This window comes from Marmota monax, unplaced genomic scaffold (assembly GCF_021218885.2).
Source record: "Marmota monax isolate L192 unplaced genomic scaffold, Marmota_monax_Labrador192_F-V1.1 WCK01_AAM20220418_F8-fsc00095, whole genome shotgun sequence".
NCBI lineage: Eukaryota > Metazoa > Chordata > Mammalia > Rodentia > Sciuridae > Marmota > Marmota monax.
The window spans coordinates 1,980,959-1,997,462 of NW_026695244.1; the positions used below are offsets into that span (position 1 = coordinate 1,980,959).

Sequence of the window (16,504 nt, forward strand, 5' to 3'; positions counted from 1 at the left end):
CACCTATAATCTCAGCTACTTGAGAGGCTGACACAGGAGGATTGTGAGTTCAGCGCAGCCTGGGCCATTTAGTAACACTCCGTCACAAAAGCAAACAAACAAAAGTAGGTCAATGACTGGCTGGGGATAGGAATAGGAATACTGCAAATGGGCATAAGGGATCTTATTGAGGGGATGAAAATGTTGTAAAGCTGATTTATGGAAATGGTTGCACCTCTCAGTAGTAACTAAAAACTACTTGTATACTTAGAATGACTGAGTTTTATGGTATTTAAAATATACCTACACAAAGTGTTATTTGGAATGGTTTTGTTTGTGGGGTTTTTCATTTTGTTTTGTTTTTGTTCTAGGATAGGACCTAGAGCCTCATGCAGCTTCATCACTAAATACAACTTGACCCCATCTAGTGGTCTTTTTTTTTTTTGGACAGGGTCTAGCTTTGTTACCCAAACTGACCTCAAATTCCTAGGCTCAAAGTGATTCTCCCACCTCAGTCTCTCCAAGTAGCTGGACTATCAGATCAGCGTGGACTACCACACTCAGATTAAAGGTGCTTTTTCCAAAACTTGTGTGATATATGAAAAGTAAAAATGATAAAGAACCAAAATTAATAAAACAGAAAACAAAAATTCAATAGAGAAGATTAACAAAGCTATAAGTTAGTTTATTAAAAAATAATGAAATGAGTAAACCTATAACAAGATTAAACAAGAAAAAAGGAATAAAGACCAAATGAATGTCTGGAACTTAAAAGGGGATATAATTACCCACACAGCAGGATTTTAAAGATAATACTATGACTGAAGAGTGAAATTACAATAATGTTCAGTATATTTTCTTTATGACTTTTAAAGAATATTCTCTATTTTTTAGGTACAGGATATACACAAAACCATAGTTAACCTTTTGAACATAAATTTTGAAGCTGTGTTACATATATAAATTCATAATTATGGCTTCTTAAAATATTTTATCCATATAATCTATTTATGTACATATTTGAATATACATAAGTACCTCTCATTTTTATTGCTATGTGCTATGTAATTTGTAAATATTATCTCTATCCTTAATGTTCCTGTTAAGGTAGGCACAAATTACTCATATTTCAGATGATACAACTGAGAGCGGCATAAGTGATTTGCTTTCAAAAACTAAGGATTCAGGGCTGGGGTTGTGGCTCAGTGGTAGAGTGCTTGCCTAGCATATGTGAGGCCCTGGGTTCAATTCTCAGCACCACATAATAATAAATAAAGGTATTGTGTCCATGTACAACTATAAAATATTTAAAAAAAAAAAAAAAACAACAACTAAGGATTCAGCCAGGCACAGTGGCACACGCCTGTAATCCCAGCAGCTTGGGAGGCTAAGGCAGGAGGATCGAGAGTTCAAAACCAGTCTCAACAACTGCAAGGGGCTAAGCAACTCAGTGAGACCCTGTATCTAAATAAAATACAAAAAGGGCTGGGGATTTGGTTCAATGGTTGAGTGCCCCTGAATTCAATCCCCGGAACCCAAAAAAAGTATTCAAATTCACTTTTTCTATACTCTTTTTTTACCACAGTGATTCAAATATGTTGAATACATATGTATATATATATACATGCATATATATGTATCAAATATATGTATATACACACATATATGTATATATACATATATAATATTTATTTTAAAAATAAGAACACAAATTTAAGTGTGAAGAAAACTTGAAACTTAATCATGCAGCCCTGTAAAATAGATTTCTGCATTTAAAAGCACCTACCTAAAAAAGACTACTAGACCCTCTAATTAGGCACTCCTTGAAAGATAACATGAAAGTGTACAGAACAAAAACTTAGCATTTTAAAAAATTGAATGGATATCAACACAATCTCTGTGTTAAAAATTGGGATAAACTTTTAACATCTAATTTGACCATTACAAAGTAAAGAATTTACCATCTCACCTGGTTCACTCCCAAAGCTTGCTTCCTCTTCTGACAAAACTACCCTGAAGTAAAGAAAATACATGGATTTTAGTTAAAATACATTTGGAATTCATATTCCTCAGTTTAATATGGTTTAAAAAAACTTTTATCAGGGGAGTTACTGGGGATTGAACCCAGGGATGCTTAAACAGGGATCCTTAACCATATCCCCAGCCCTATATTTCTAAAACTATTTTATTAGAGACAGTTGCTTAGTGCCTCACTAAATTACTGAGGCTGACTTTGAACTCTTGATCCTCCTGCCTCAGTCTCCCAAGCTGTTGGGATTACAGGCGTGTGTTACAGCACCTGGCATGGTTTAAAAAAAACAACTTTTTTAAAGTCAGGAAACTTAAAAACACTTATCTGTAGATCTCACAAAATTTATATCTGAGAGTATTTTCTGTTTTAAAGATCTCTATGCTTTCAGTAATCACTTACTGAGTATCTGTACATCAGCATTGCAGGAACTGTGCTAAATTCAAGGTTGAGCATCCTTAATTTAAAAATCCAAATGTTCTTAAATCTAAAATTTTTGAGAACATGATACCACAAGAGGAAAAATTCGACACTATGTCCAAAATTATTAAAAATATAAATTTCCTCAGGTAATGTGTATGAAACATATATGAATTCATGTTTAGACTTAGGTCCCATTCTAAGATATCTCATTATGTATATGCAAATATTCCAAAATCCCAAAAGTTATGAAATGTGAAACACCTCTGGTGTAAGCATTTTAGAGAACTCTGTAAGAAGTTTTATTTTCAAGTTTTAGAGGGTTTTGTTTAAGAACTCTTAGGAAATAAATGAAGGGAATGAAGAATATTCCAGAAAAAGGTAGGGGAGTTCTATTTTAAAGAATAAAGTGATGTTTGTGAAAGAAGAGACATTTGCCTAAAATATCCTCAGTCAATATTAATTTTGGATGTTTAGGGCTTCTATCTAATGTGTTGATTTATAGAATCCATGTAATAATAAAAAAATGAGATAAAGAGATTGAATACAGATTTAGCCATTATTCCTAGGGCATAATCTCATAATTGCTAGTATTAGATGTATTTTAATAAGTCTTTAAAGACACTTAAAAAGCAATATAATATTTATTTGCAAATACTAAAAGAAATCCTATAAAGCAGAAAGATATTTAACTTGAAACAAAATTTCCAATGACAGTTATGTGTATATTTTTCTTAAACAACTTAGATGGAAGAGAAGGTGAAGTGCTTAGGAATCTGTTAGTTAACTCAAAAAGATGTTCTCATCATCTTGAAGATGCATGAGAAGCTTCTGAATAAAACTTCCATGAAATATGAGAATAAAAATACTAGATTAATATATTTCATTTAGCATATGATATTTTTGTTATTTTTTAAAAAACTGAGCCCAAGGTTTCCATACCACCAAGCTACATCCCTAGTCCTTTTTATATTTTATTTTGAGACAGGGTCTCACTAAGTTGCTGAGGCTAACCTTGAACTTGTGATCCTCCTGTCTCAGCCTCCTGAGTTGCTGGAATCATAGGCGTGCCCCACCACGCCTAGCAGCATATGATTTCAAATGTCAATATGTAATTAAGGTAAGTTTAATGTACAGCTAAACATTTACTAAACATTGATCTAAAACATTTATATATTTAAGTTAGCTAAAAATTTGGTTTGGGGGCTGGGGATATATAGCTCAGTTGATAGAGTGCTTGCCTTTCATGCACAAGCCCCTGGGTTCAATCTCCAGCACCACTACCAAAAAAAAAAAAAAAAAAATCGGTTTGGATTTCCTATAGAGAAAAATGGGGAAATGCCTTATATTTAGGATCACCTTTGATTCAGCAATAATGGTTTGTAATTATTTGGGCCTAATTTCTGAGTTTGTTGTTATATTGAGTCAATCTGCTTAAAATAATTGTGGCACTCTGAAAGAGAAACAGGGGGAAGATTTAATAAGAGGGAAACAGGTAATAAGAAGGATGTACATAACCAGTTCCAGTCCTATCTGTGTTGTTATAAAGATAGATTCCCCCCCCCCCAGTACTGGGGACTGAAACCAGGGATACTCTACCACTGAGCCATATCCCCAGTCTTATCTATCTATCTATTTATTTATTTATTTTGAAACAGGGTCTTACTAAGTTGGCCTTGAACCTGTAATCCTCCTGACTCAGCTTCTTGAGTTGCTATAGATTTTTAATAGCTTTTCTCACAATTGCTGGCCCTTGTCCCTTGCTTCTCTCATGCTGTCCCTGCAACAGAGGTACTCATGGCTCTTAATATAAGACTCCCAAATGACAGAATCTGGAGTATCACCACAATTTGTTTAGTACTCCTGTTACTTCCTTTACCTGTAGTGTTAAAAATGAGGGAAGAAAAAACAAAACAAATGTTTTGAAACAACAAATGTGTTGTTTGTAAAAATGAGGTAGAAATAAGTATTAATGAACAAGAGAAGAAACAATTCTTCCCACATATATCATAGGATGGTGTCCAGGACTTCCCTTACAGTATATAGATTTGCTGGCTTACTTATGGAGGTTTTCAGTAAGAAAACTGCCTTCTATTTGTTCTTCTTTGTGATCTTCAGAAAGTTTCTTTGGAGTATCTTGTAGTCTCTAAAGATAAGAAATTCAATGTTAAGTAGATGGAAAGAATCTGTTTCTCTTTGCATGCAAAATTAGAATAAAAACTCTAAAAAACAATATAGAAATAGTTCTGAACTAGAGTGAGAAATATGGTAAATATGTGCTAATGTGATTTGAACTGAGCCCCACATATGTACTTGTTTATCCTGGCTGCCTGTGGTAACCGCAGACACTGTGATGTGGACTAGAGACAGACTGGTTTAACAACTATAGAAAAAGTAAAACAAACTTTAAGGGCATCTTTGGGGCTGGAAGATACCATGTCAGAACATAAGATAAAAATCCATCCCAAAGCCCAGTAATATATGGTTACAGGATATGAACCCATTGCAAATATTATATTCAACTTGAAGAAATACAGCAGCAACCCATTTCATGCTCTACTGAAAACAAGGCACAATGGCAAGTTAAAAGGTACTGAAATCTAGGCTATCAGAACTGAAGAAATGACTATCACAGTGTGACTCTTCTGGATGAGCCACACGCAAAGATGACTGTAAGACATACAGATGTCAAAAGCTCTGTAATCATAGCCAAAAAGCATCTTTCACATGTAACTGTTTCAGAAAGAACTGATCTAATATGTTAGTAGTCTCTTGCGTTGCAAGAGACATTACACATAGTAATGACCATAACTGGCATATTTGGGGCATCATTAACCATATCTATATAAGAGTAAAACAAGGAAATTTGTCTTTTAAACTTCTTTAGTTGAACATGATCAGTTCCCATCACTTATTCCCGTTAAATTTTTCCTTCTATAGCCTTTAAAAAATCTCCTTTGCATTTTAATTTTCTTTTCACTCGCCCACATTCCCTAATACCTTGAATCTGCCAGCAGTATTTCCATGGCTTTTAGTCTTACTGGCAGCATTTGGAATAAGGCAAGTGCTGATCCTTGGCTGAAAGAGTGCAGGAAAATGTTGCCTGATATTTTATAAATTTGAAATTAGGGCTGGGGATGTGGCTCAAGCGGTAGCGCGCTCGCCTGGCATGCGTGCGGCCCGGGTTCGATCCTCAGCACCACACACAAACAAAGATGTTGTGTCTGCCGAAAAAAAAAACTAAAAACTAAATATTAAAAAATTCTCTCTCTCTCTCTTTAAAAAAAAGAAATTAAACTTAGCAAAAAAATAGTTTCAATGTTATCACCCAAATGAAGTATAATAAGTCAAAGCAAGAAAACAGGGGGAAGAAATGTACCTTGAAAGCTACAAAATCATATGGATGAAAGCCAACACAGCCCTCACAGATTTGGGACATCATTTGAGCTGTTTTCTCCCAAAATCCAAGCAGTGTTCTCTGCAGAAAAAGAAAAGGTGACACTATAGTTCTGCTTCTCCTCCACGATCAGTTCTGTGCTCTATTTCCTCACTAGTGTAGTATATGAATAGTTGCTGCACAAGAAACAGCAGGCACTAAATTCAGTTGTTCAAGAAAAGTTGAACTATAAATCATAACTTTACATGAAAGTTAGCACCAATGTCTGCATGCATGTGTGCCTATTTTTTAAACAGCACTGGAATGCACACTAGAGCCTAGAGAGTGACTGCAGCTAAAAGAAAGAAAACTAATGGATCAGAACACCTGAGGAATCCAAAAGCAAAATGTTAAAAGCATGGAAATGCCAATCACTATAGAAGGATAGACATAATGTATAATCTTTATGTTGCTATCATATAAGAGCATCTTTTTGAGAAAATATTTACCACTAATTTGGCTTTTCATTGAGGGTTCAAGAAAGATTTGTTCCAAAAATGTGTTGTTCTCAAGCTAACTCAGGTAATTGAAAATTTTCGTTGTTGCTTCAGTGTTTGTATTCAAAGTGAAGGGAATGAGTGGAGAAAATAAAAGAACTGAACTAATAGTTATTGGGTTACGGCATCATGCTTCACAAATAGTCATACACTTTTTATTTTCAAATGCATCTTTTTTTTTGGTACTGGGGATTGAACTTGGAGGCACTTGCCCACCAAGCCACATCCCCATCCCTATTTTGTATTTTATTTAGAGGCAGGGTCTCACTGAGTTGCTTAGTACCTCACTTTTGCTGAGGTTGGCTTTGAACTCACAGTCTTCCTATCTCAGCCTCCCAAGCTACTGGGATCACAGGTGTGTGCCATCATGCTCAGTTCAAATGAATCTTTCTTGATTCCTACATTCCATAGTTTTGAACTGAATTAGGTAGATTCCCTATAGAGTTAATACCTATTTCCTTTAGTTTTATTATTATTTTCCTATGTAAGTACAGTTCATTTTACTTTGCTATTTACAAATATACATTAAAGTCAGCAACTGCTGTTTATTAATATCTAACTTATTCATTATGTGTTATTTATGTGTGATTTGGGGTAATTAAAGCAGAAGTAAGACCTCTGAGGAGAAAGCTATTTAGGATGGTAATATGGCAGAATGAAAAAAACACATGACCTAGAATTAGAAAAGTTATGTTTTTCCACCGAAAACTGAAAAATAAATAATAAAAAAATTCTCTCTCTCTTCTCTCTCAAAAAAAGAAAAGTTATGTTTTTGAATTCAATATTGCTATTTATTTTAATTCTCATAGGTTTCACTTTTCTCATCCATAAAATGACAGAAAATCTTTCAAACTTTTGGAGCCACAATATCTTTGCTTCATATGAAAGTTTATGTAGAAATTTAAAGTGAGAAATTGAAAAGCTCTAGTTGAATCAAAGCTAATGGGGTCTTGTATTTAGCCTTCTCAACATTTCCATTTACAGGTAAGTGGTCCCCTCTCTCCCTAGAACACCAAGGAGAATAATGTGAAGCTACAAGAGTAGATAATCTCTAAGGTCTTTTTCAGTTTAGGACTTTATAATTTTCTGACTGTTGTAACCTCAATGAGTCAATTACAGCAGATTCAAAGGAATCTGATCAACTATAATTTATTTGTACCCTTTAGACAACTTTTAAAAAGGAATCTCACCACTCATCTTTACTGCAAGGGCATGCTGACCATGGAGGTGGGTACCTGGTAGGTAGTGAGTGAATGAGATAACATATTGCAGCGACTAGCTCCAAGTAAATCCACTTTCTGACAAACATCCATCTTTAATTTGTCAAAAGAACTTTTGCTATTTCTCACTTGGATCTGTACCTGTAATCACAAAAATGCTATTATTACCTATAATACAGATATAAATATAGCATACAAGTTCATAATAAATGTTTTCAGACACATGAAATTGTAATAAAGGATACCAATTCCTCTGCCCAGTATTATTAATATTCCGTGATTAATGAAGACTCTAAAGAACTGTAAAAGATTCTTTCTAGTAGATATCTTTAGGTTGAGAAAGTATGAGATGATAGATGGAAATTATATAGTTAATAAGAAAAAATCCAAATAAAAAGAAAGACCTAAGATGTTCAGGATTATGGACAGTATTTGTCTACATGCAGAAGAATAAATGGAAATGGGACTTAATTAAAATATTGAGAAGCATTAATAATATTTCTGAATCATGGAGCCATTCATAAATTTAAACTCAGGCCTATTTCTTATACAGAGAGTGAGTCAGGAGTGATTGAGTAATGTGAACACTCAACTTTTAATTCATTTATTCAATGAATATTTATGAGGTACCTATTACATGCAAAGTACTCTTCAAGGTACTAGGATATTATGATACTTTCCTACCATCTCTGGGTAGAAAGGCACAGGAAAAAAACATAGTAAATAAATATACAATATAATCTCAGGCTGCAAAATAGCAAATAAGTTGAAAAAATGGGTGACTACTTTTAATAAAATTGGGCAAACTTTGGTGAGTTTATGCCTCACATTTCAATTGAGACAAAAGATGATGAGCAGGCTATGCTGAGACGCAATGAAGAGTATTGCAGGACCAGGGAAAAACAAGGACAAGGGTTCTACGAGTGGGAGAGGGCAAAGAGCTTATCAAGTTTTCAAAAAAGGAAGGCATAGGGTAGAGTATATTCTTCTTGGAGCACTGGAAGCAAGCACAGGATGAGACTGTAGAAGGACCAGGGATCAGACAATGCAGAGCTTTTTTAGTTCAGATAGGAATTTGGATTGCGTTCTTGTTTTTCTTTTTTAATTGAAATGAAATTCACATAACATTACAAGTAACCATTTTAAAGTGTACAATTCAGTGGCATTTAGGGCATTCACAATGTTGTGCAACCACCCCCTTGCACTGAATTCTAATTGTCAAGGATTGTAACAGGGATGGAATAAAAGGTTTCTGGGGCTTGAGGTCATGTGTTCACTTACTTTACAAGGCTGTTGGGAGTAATCAATGAGGCAAACCACTTACAATAGCTGGCACAGTATACAGCTCCATCAATAGTAAATATTTATTATAGCTTCTCTATGAAATGAATGAATGAATGAAATTTAATGTCCAGGCATAGTAAATGTAGAGGATATGGTTTATAATAAGCTTATTTAGCAAAAACATTTGTCCATACATAGATAGTTGCTTACAAGGTTTGTGGTCAAACTTTATATTTTGGCAGAATGAAAAATTTAAGAACCTTCCCTTTTCTTAAAATTAATAATTTTACACAAATTTTTACTTAAATTAGATATTTTTTCCTCAGTAATAAACAGTTTTCTTCCTACAAACAAGTTCCAAAAGTCCAGATAAAGAACATTTAAAGTGTAATTAGGTTATGAGGGGGATAAAAAAGATTAGTAAAAAGACTGATGAGGGTGCTGGGGATGTGGCTCAAGCCGTAGTGCGCTCGCCTGGCATGCGTGAGACACTGGGTTCGATCCTCAGCACCACATAAAAATAAAATAAAGATATTGTGTCCACCTAAAGCTAAAAAATAAATATTAAAAAAAGAGAACACACACACATTAAAAAAAAAAAGACTGTTGAGGTAGGGATACCATGCCATTCAAAGAGTAAAAATAGAAGAATAACAACCTTTTATACTTTAACCAAAATCTCCACACAACCAAGAATTCATAATAAAGCATATTTTTAAAAAAACAGTCCAGTATTAGTATATAATCATATTTTATAATCTTCATTCTGTATCAGTTCCATATTTTATGTAACTAGAAAAGGAAAGTGACATATTTTCATACTTTTCTGAACTTTTCCACTTGTTTCAAGGTGTCTGGGTCCAGTTCTTGGGAGACATCTTTCATCCACAGGAGAGCTCCTCTGTATTCTGTGCGTGCCTGCTCCATCCTATTAATTGTCATCAAGGTATCTGATACTGCCCTTTGACTGAAGGTTGTTACTTCTTGCTTAAGACGAGACAGAGGAGTACACAAGGCCAGTCTGGTGACAGAGAGGTAAGAATCAGAGGGTTGTACATCCCACATGTAAAACAAAAGTTTAAACCAATCAATCAAAAAGCATTGTGCTATAAATATTAGTTTATAGTACAGGTATGAAGACACAAATTGGTGTGAATATACTGTGTATACAACCAGAGATATGAAAAATTGTGCTCTATATGTGTAATAAGAATTGTAATGCATTCCGCTGTCATATATAAATAAAAAATTTAAAAATTAGTTTACAGATAGGAAATTATCAAGATGGCTAAAGAGATAGAGAAAGCAAATAGAAATAACATAGCCAATTTTGAATAATTAATAATGATATTTTGTACTTCCTTTTTTACTTAAGAAAATCTATAATGTTTGCAACATTGTGGATATTAGTTCATGCATAGATAATCTGCCAAGTAACCCTACCATTTAGAAAAAAGTTCTCAGGGAACAGAGAACCTGAATTCATAAAACACAATCCAATTCATACACAGCCTTTTATTTGGAAAGTTTAGGAAAAGCCTGGGTGCAGAAGATCAGATAAAATGCTAGAAGAATTAATGAGTATGGAATTCTTAGCATATGAGGATGAGGTAAAGTACTTAAGAAACAAAGCAAATTCAGCTCCTCCACACTGCTTTTGACTTTATGGCACTAGAGGGCCCTATACTGAGTCTCTGTCTCACTATCTTCAAGATAGACTACTGCACTGATGTGGTGGCTTTGAAATAAAGCCACTTAATCTGGACATCATCTTTACAGGCCTAAGAAGGCCTGTTTTCATTTTTCTTCTGAAATTCAAAAATTCAGATTATATTAACAGGAGATTCTTTGGGGCAAGTAGCTTTATGCTAAAATATCGTGAAATGATATATAGAAAACAAAAATTAAGAAGAAAAAATTGAATTCCACTTAAAAGAATAGTCTTAATGTTCTTAAAGATAGTATAATATCAAAAAAGTGAAAGAGGGCTGGGCATGGTGGCACACACCTAACCCTAACCCAACCCTAACTCAGGAGACTGAAGCAGGAGGATTGCAGGTTCAAATCTAGCCTAAGCAACTTAGCGAAACCGTAAGCAACTTAGTGAGACCCTTTCTCAAAATAAAATATAAAAAGGGCTGGGGATGTGGCTCAGTGGTTAAGTGCCTCTGAGTTCAATCTCTGTACCAAAAAAAAAAAGTGAAAGAGGGTGTGGGGTAGCTCAGTGGTAGAGCACTTGCCTATCAAACTAGAATGTGAAAAGAAAAAGTGGAAATATTCATATTTTAAATGTTAGCCATTCTGTGACTCTTACATTAAGTCATTTACGAAATAGAAATATAGGCCTAAAGGCTATTTCTAGGAATTAAGCAATGAAGAACATCAATTTTAGAATAGTTCTTTTAGGGGCTGGGGATGTGGCTCAAGTGGTAGCGCGCTTGCCTGGCATGCGTGCGGCCCGGGTTCGATCCTCAGCACCACATACAAACAAAGATGTTGTGTCCACCGAAAAATAAATAAATATTTAAAAAAAAAAAAAAAAAAAAAAGAATAGTTCTTTTAAATACAAAATTAATAACTAAGAGCTAGGCATCAAAACAATTGTATACTACAATATGCTTCTCTTTTCCTTAATTCTTCATTGGAATGACCTTTCCTTTCCAAACATGCAAACTTAAGACATATGTCAAAATTGTCAAATAGATTATAGATATAAACATGATGAAAAGCCATGGGTAAACCTTTGCTTGGCAGAAGAACAGAGTGCCTTGCCAGTGGCATCCATCATTTTTCCAGCTTGAGTAGCATCCCGTTCTGCTTGAAACTTTAAAAAGAGCCCTAGCTCATTTTCTTCCTCTGATATAACTAGAGGGAAAATATAGTATAGTTAATTATTTCATTCCATCAATTATTTAAAATACACACACAAAAAAATAAAATTCTCACACCAGTAATTCTGATATTAAGAATTACTTGGGGAATATAAGAATTACTTAGGAAGGAAGAAGAAAAGACTTATTGTAAAAATGAAAATTCCTGGGCTTCATTTCCAGAGAGTCTGATTTTATATTTCTGGAGATACACATTTTACAAGCATTCCAGATCATTTTGATGCAGTGAATTGATAGACCTTGCTTTGGGAAAACTGATCTTTAGTGAAAAAAATAAAACAAAAAAAAGGAAGAAAATTACATTTTCAAATGTGCAGAAATACATTTTAGACTCATTGCCTTTTACAAAGTACTTTTTCCTATTTATATAGTTGTTGATTTATTAGTGATTCTCATCCTTAGTATCTCAGACCCACAAATGTCCACAGTTCTGCTGCAGAAACCCTAAAAGTTTCAGGCTAGCACCTGTCAATAATTATTGGTTACCAGAGTAATTGTGTAGAAACTTTTGCTAATTGAATGAGTATTTTATCACTGTCAGATCTTTTCTTTTTCTTTTTTATTTGTTCTTTTTAGATATACATTACAGTAGAGTGTATTTTGACATATTATACATACGTGGAGTATAACTTCCTATTGTGGTTGTGTATGATGTGGAGTTACACGGGTTGTGTATTCCCATATGAACATAGGAAAGTTATGTCCAATTCATTCTATGTCATTAGCTGTCAAATCTAATAATAAAAAAGTAGGGGGCTAGGGTACAGCTCAGTGGTGGAATGTATGCTTAGCATGCTCAAGCCCCAAAGTTCAGTGCCAAATCCACATAAAAAAAAACAAGAGGAGGGGGAGAAACAGAACTTGGGTTTACATGTCTTTTTAAATCTCATTTTCTAAAATTCCACTTTTACTTTATCTTACAAAACTGTCAGATTAGAAGTAAACCACAAAACAAAAAAAGTTGTCCCTCACTATAGTTTTAGAAACAATTATATTGTATAAAGTGACACTCTAACCACAATAAGATAGATAAGTGGGAAAAGTTATAAAATGTCCAATTGAACAAAACAAAACCAAATGTCATACCTACTCTCACCTTAGTGCACTACAGAAAAAACTGAAGTTTAAAATTTTAGGTACGTCCCCATGTTCCTCTGAGCCAGCAATAGAATCGGCCCTTCTCATCTACAGATTCCCCAATCCTGCTGCTTCTCTCTGTGATATTTACAAGTGACTCTAGAACATGGTAGTGTCATGGGGGGTGACTGTACATTCTCTGGTATCCTCTTTAATAAAACCATTTATCATATTATGAACAACTCACCTGATCCAGAGTAGATTGGAACTGGGGGGAGTCATGTTAATTTAATATTCTGATTAATTGAGAGATGTACATTTCCTTTGAGTCAGAAGTTTATAAATGTACCTCAGTGAAAACTACTAGGAAAAATACTCATTTTTGTATGATGATTCAGAAATATCTCTGAGAAACTAGTATACTTCATTATAAAGTATCAAGTGAATATAAGCATCACTAAGTCTTATCTTTATCAATGCAAAAAAACAGGGAATATGGTTGAATGTGTGCTGCGAGTGTGTTGTGCTGCCTGCAACATCTACTGAGATCCCACCCTGATATGTTCTTCCCCTAGTCAAGTGATTTCCATAAATATTTATAACACTGGAGGTTGGGGTGTAGCTCAGCAATGGAGAACATTCTGAGCATTCATCATGAATTCCTAGAGATTCCATCCCCAGCACCAAAAAAGAGAGAGATTTATAGCACTGTACTAATTTACTATTTGTGCCTGATGTAATTCCCATGTTTGTCTGATGTTAATCCTAACAGAAGATGTATTAATACAAGAGTCTTCAAGAAAACACATATTTATATACAATTTCAAAGAGAAAGTACATAATGAAATCTACATATGTGTAATCTCTTCCTTATTCTGAAATGTTCTGTCAGAGTGCTAAAAGATCTAGTGATTTCAGGACAAAATTTAAGACAAACAAACTTGCCAATATTTCTTGTCATCACTTCTATCACAAGACTTCTTTGGTCCAATGGCTGTAACAGCTTTTAATTGCTTGGTAAAATATACTATCCCAATAATCTGACCCCAAACTTCATTTGCTCCTTTATTCCCCTATTAGTCTCAGTTAGAAACTCTTCTGCCCATGCATGCTCTTCTCATTTCTTAAGCTCATTCCCTAGATGCCAAATCTTTTCTCCATATATTCAGTTCTATAAACCCTTGAAGTTTTACCTCAATTCCCATTTATAGAGTTGCATTGCTCTATTCCAGTTATTTTTCACTTATAGGAATTCAGAGTCATGTCTTTATTTCTATACTGAACTCATCTCTTAATTTTTACAAAAGTTGTTTCTCCCAACTATTTCCTTGGGAAAAGCATATAGCCTTACACATAGCAGATACTCATAAAATACTTGAGTAACTATGCCTTACTGAATTTCTGTTCTTTTCTGAATTGTTGGTGATTGAACCCAGGGCCTTATGCCTGCTAGGCTACCAGTGAGTCACATCCCCAGCCCTGGATTTCTTTATTTAATGGGATGGTATATGAGCTTTGATTATAAAGTAGTAAGATTAACTTACATAGCTTCATGAGAAATCATTCATTCACTGAGCAAATATTTATTGAATACTGAGTAGATTCTAGATATTGTTTATAGGCTTCAGGGACATAAAAATAAAATAGACAAAGTCCTGTTCTTAAGGAAAGCATATTCTAGTGGTGAGAAGAAAAACAGCAGATAAAATATAGAATGTTAAATAACAGGGAGTTATGAAGGAGAAGGGGTACTGTATTTTATATATGGGGTTTGGGGAATTCCTCAATATAAAGATGACATTTGGTCATACCTAAGGGAAGTTACGGAGTCCACGGTAAAGACATGCCTGCTGTGAAAGAGATCAATATAAGTTCAAAAAGACAGATTTTAGGAAATGTGATCAGAGAGGTAACTAGGATCATAGGGGTAGCCATATCCAGTAGGCCACTGTATTTAAGCAGGAAAAAAAAATCCAAGACTGAGTTCCAACCCAATGAGGTCAAGGGGAAAGAAGAATCCAGCAAAAGCAGAATGAGAAGAAAAAAACAATTAAGAAGAAAACCAGGGAAGCGTGGTGCCTAGAAGCAGAGTGAAGAGAATATCAAGCAGCAGATAATAATCAACTGTGTTAGATGATATAATAAGCCAAGTAAGGACTGGTCATTGGGCTTACCTCTTCATAACCTTGATAAGAGAAATTTGGTGGAGTGGTAGGGATGAAAACTAGAGTGGGTATAAAATTAAGCAAACAGAAAGGAATAGACTGCACACAATTATGCCAAATTTTTCCGTATGAGGAGGAGAGAAATGGGCTAACTCTGAGAGTAAGTGGGGGTCAAGAAAGAAGCTTTTAAGTGATGGAAACAAATCTACTTAAGACTCTTGGCAAGAAAACAATATCAGCAGGGTGAGAAGATGCACACCTGTAGTGTCAACTACTTGGAAGACTGAGGCAAAAGGATCACAAGTTCCACACCAGCCTGAGAAATTTAGAGAATGAGACCAATCTCAAAATTTAAAGAGGGCTGGGATATAGTTCAGAGGTAAGAGTACATGCCTAGGCACTGGGGTTGTGACTCAGTGGAAGAGCACTCACCGGCATGGGTGAGACATTCAGTTCGATCCTCAGCACCACATAAATATAAACACATAAAATAAAGGTATTTTGTCCATCTACAACTAAACAAATAAAATTAATTTTAAAAAGTACATGCCTAGCATGTGTGAGGCCCTAGGTTCAATCCCTAGAACTTTAAAAAAGAAAAGAAAGAAAAATGAACATCACTTTTGAATCTGTGTCAAAGGATTTGATGAACTAGAGAATATGAATACTAAGGATTTTGGGAATAGGTCACTATGAATGTTTGTATTTTGCCATTAAAAACTGCTCACAGCGGCTGGGGTGGTGGCTCGGTGGTAGCGTGCTTGCCTAGCATGCGTGAGGCACTGGGTTTGATTTTCAGCACCACATACAAATAAATAAAATAAAGGTCCATCAAAAACTAAAAAATATTTTTAAAAAACTGCTCACAAAATAGTTCAATAAGCCACTATTTTTCCATTAAATGACTTGTTTTCAATATACAAACTAGGGGAGTGATATTGGGCAAATTATATCATTATATTGTGTGCATGTACAAATATGTAACAACAAATCCCACCATTATGTGCAACTATAATGCACCAACAAAGAATGTAAAAAAATGCAAACTAATATTAATTTTCAATGGGAATTATCAGGTACCCATGATGTCATACCGTTGAGTCTTAGCTGATATTTCTCAACTATCTTCAGAAGTTCAGTGCACGTCTCTTGAATGGAGTGAAAAACCTTGAAATACAAATTTTATTAAGACACTTTAAAGAACCATAAACAGATATAATTTATAAGAACTTCAAAAGTGGAATATTATGTCTATTTTATAAATATTATGTCTATTTTCCATGGCTGTGACATATTTTAGCTTTGGTTTTACTTTTTATAAAAAAGCACATTTGGATTTCACCCATTGGATTTAGAAAAAATGATGATAAATACATGGGCTAAATCTGTGAAATTTATCCTCCTCTCAGCTGCAACCATCTAAACACCAAACAAGATGTATCCAATATAAATAAACTGCACCAAATACTGCCAACCACAGATGAAAAGAGTATAACCTAAGAATGT

The 16,504-nt window shown here is 34.4% G+C and overlaps 1 protein-coding gene across 2 annotated transcripts in view; it reads right to left on the reverse strand.

Moving 5' to 3' along the window:
* Ica1l (islet cell autoantigen 1 like) overlaps positions 1-16,504 on the reverse strand; it is a 61,528-nt gene that overhangs the window by 23,667 nt on the left and 21,357 nt on the right. For both annotated transcript variants that reach the window (XM_046463134.2, XM_058578215.1), the window contains exons 3-9: positions 16,093-16,165; positions 11,607-11,730; positions 9,688-9,886; positions 7,597-7,722; positions 5,808-5,906; positions 4,489-4,574; positions 1,949-1,992 (exon numbers count right to left, since the gene is read on the reverse strand). In XM_046463134.2, coding sequence (XP_046319090.1) covers positions 1,949-1,992; positions 4,489-4,574; positions 5,808-5,906; positions 7,597-7,722; positions 9,688-9,886; positions 11,607-11,730; positions 16,093-16,165 — 751 coding nt within the window. The remainder of the gene's footprint in view (positions 1-1,948; positions 1,993-4,488; positions 4,575-5,807; positions 5,907-7,596; positions 7,723-9,687; positions 9,887-11,606; positions 11,731-16,092; positions 16,166-16,504) is intronic.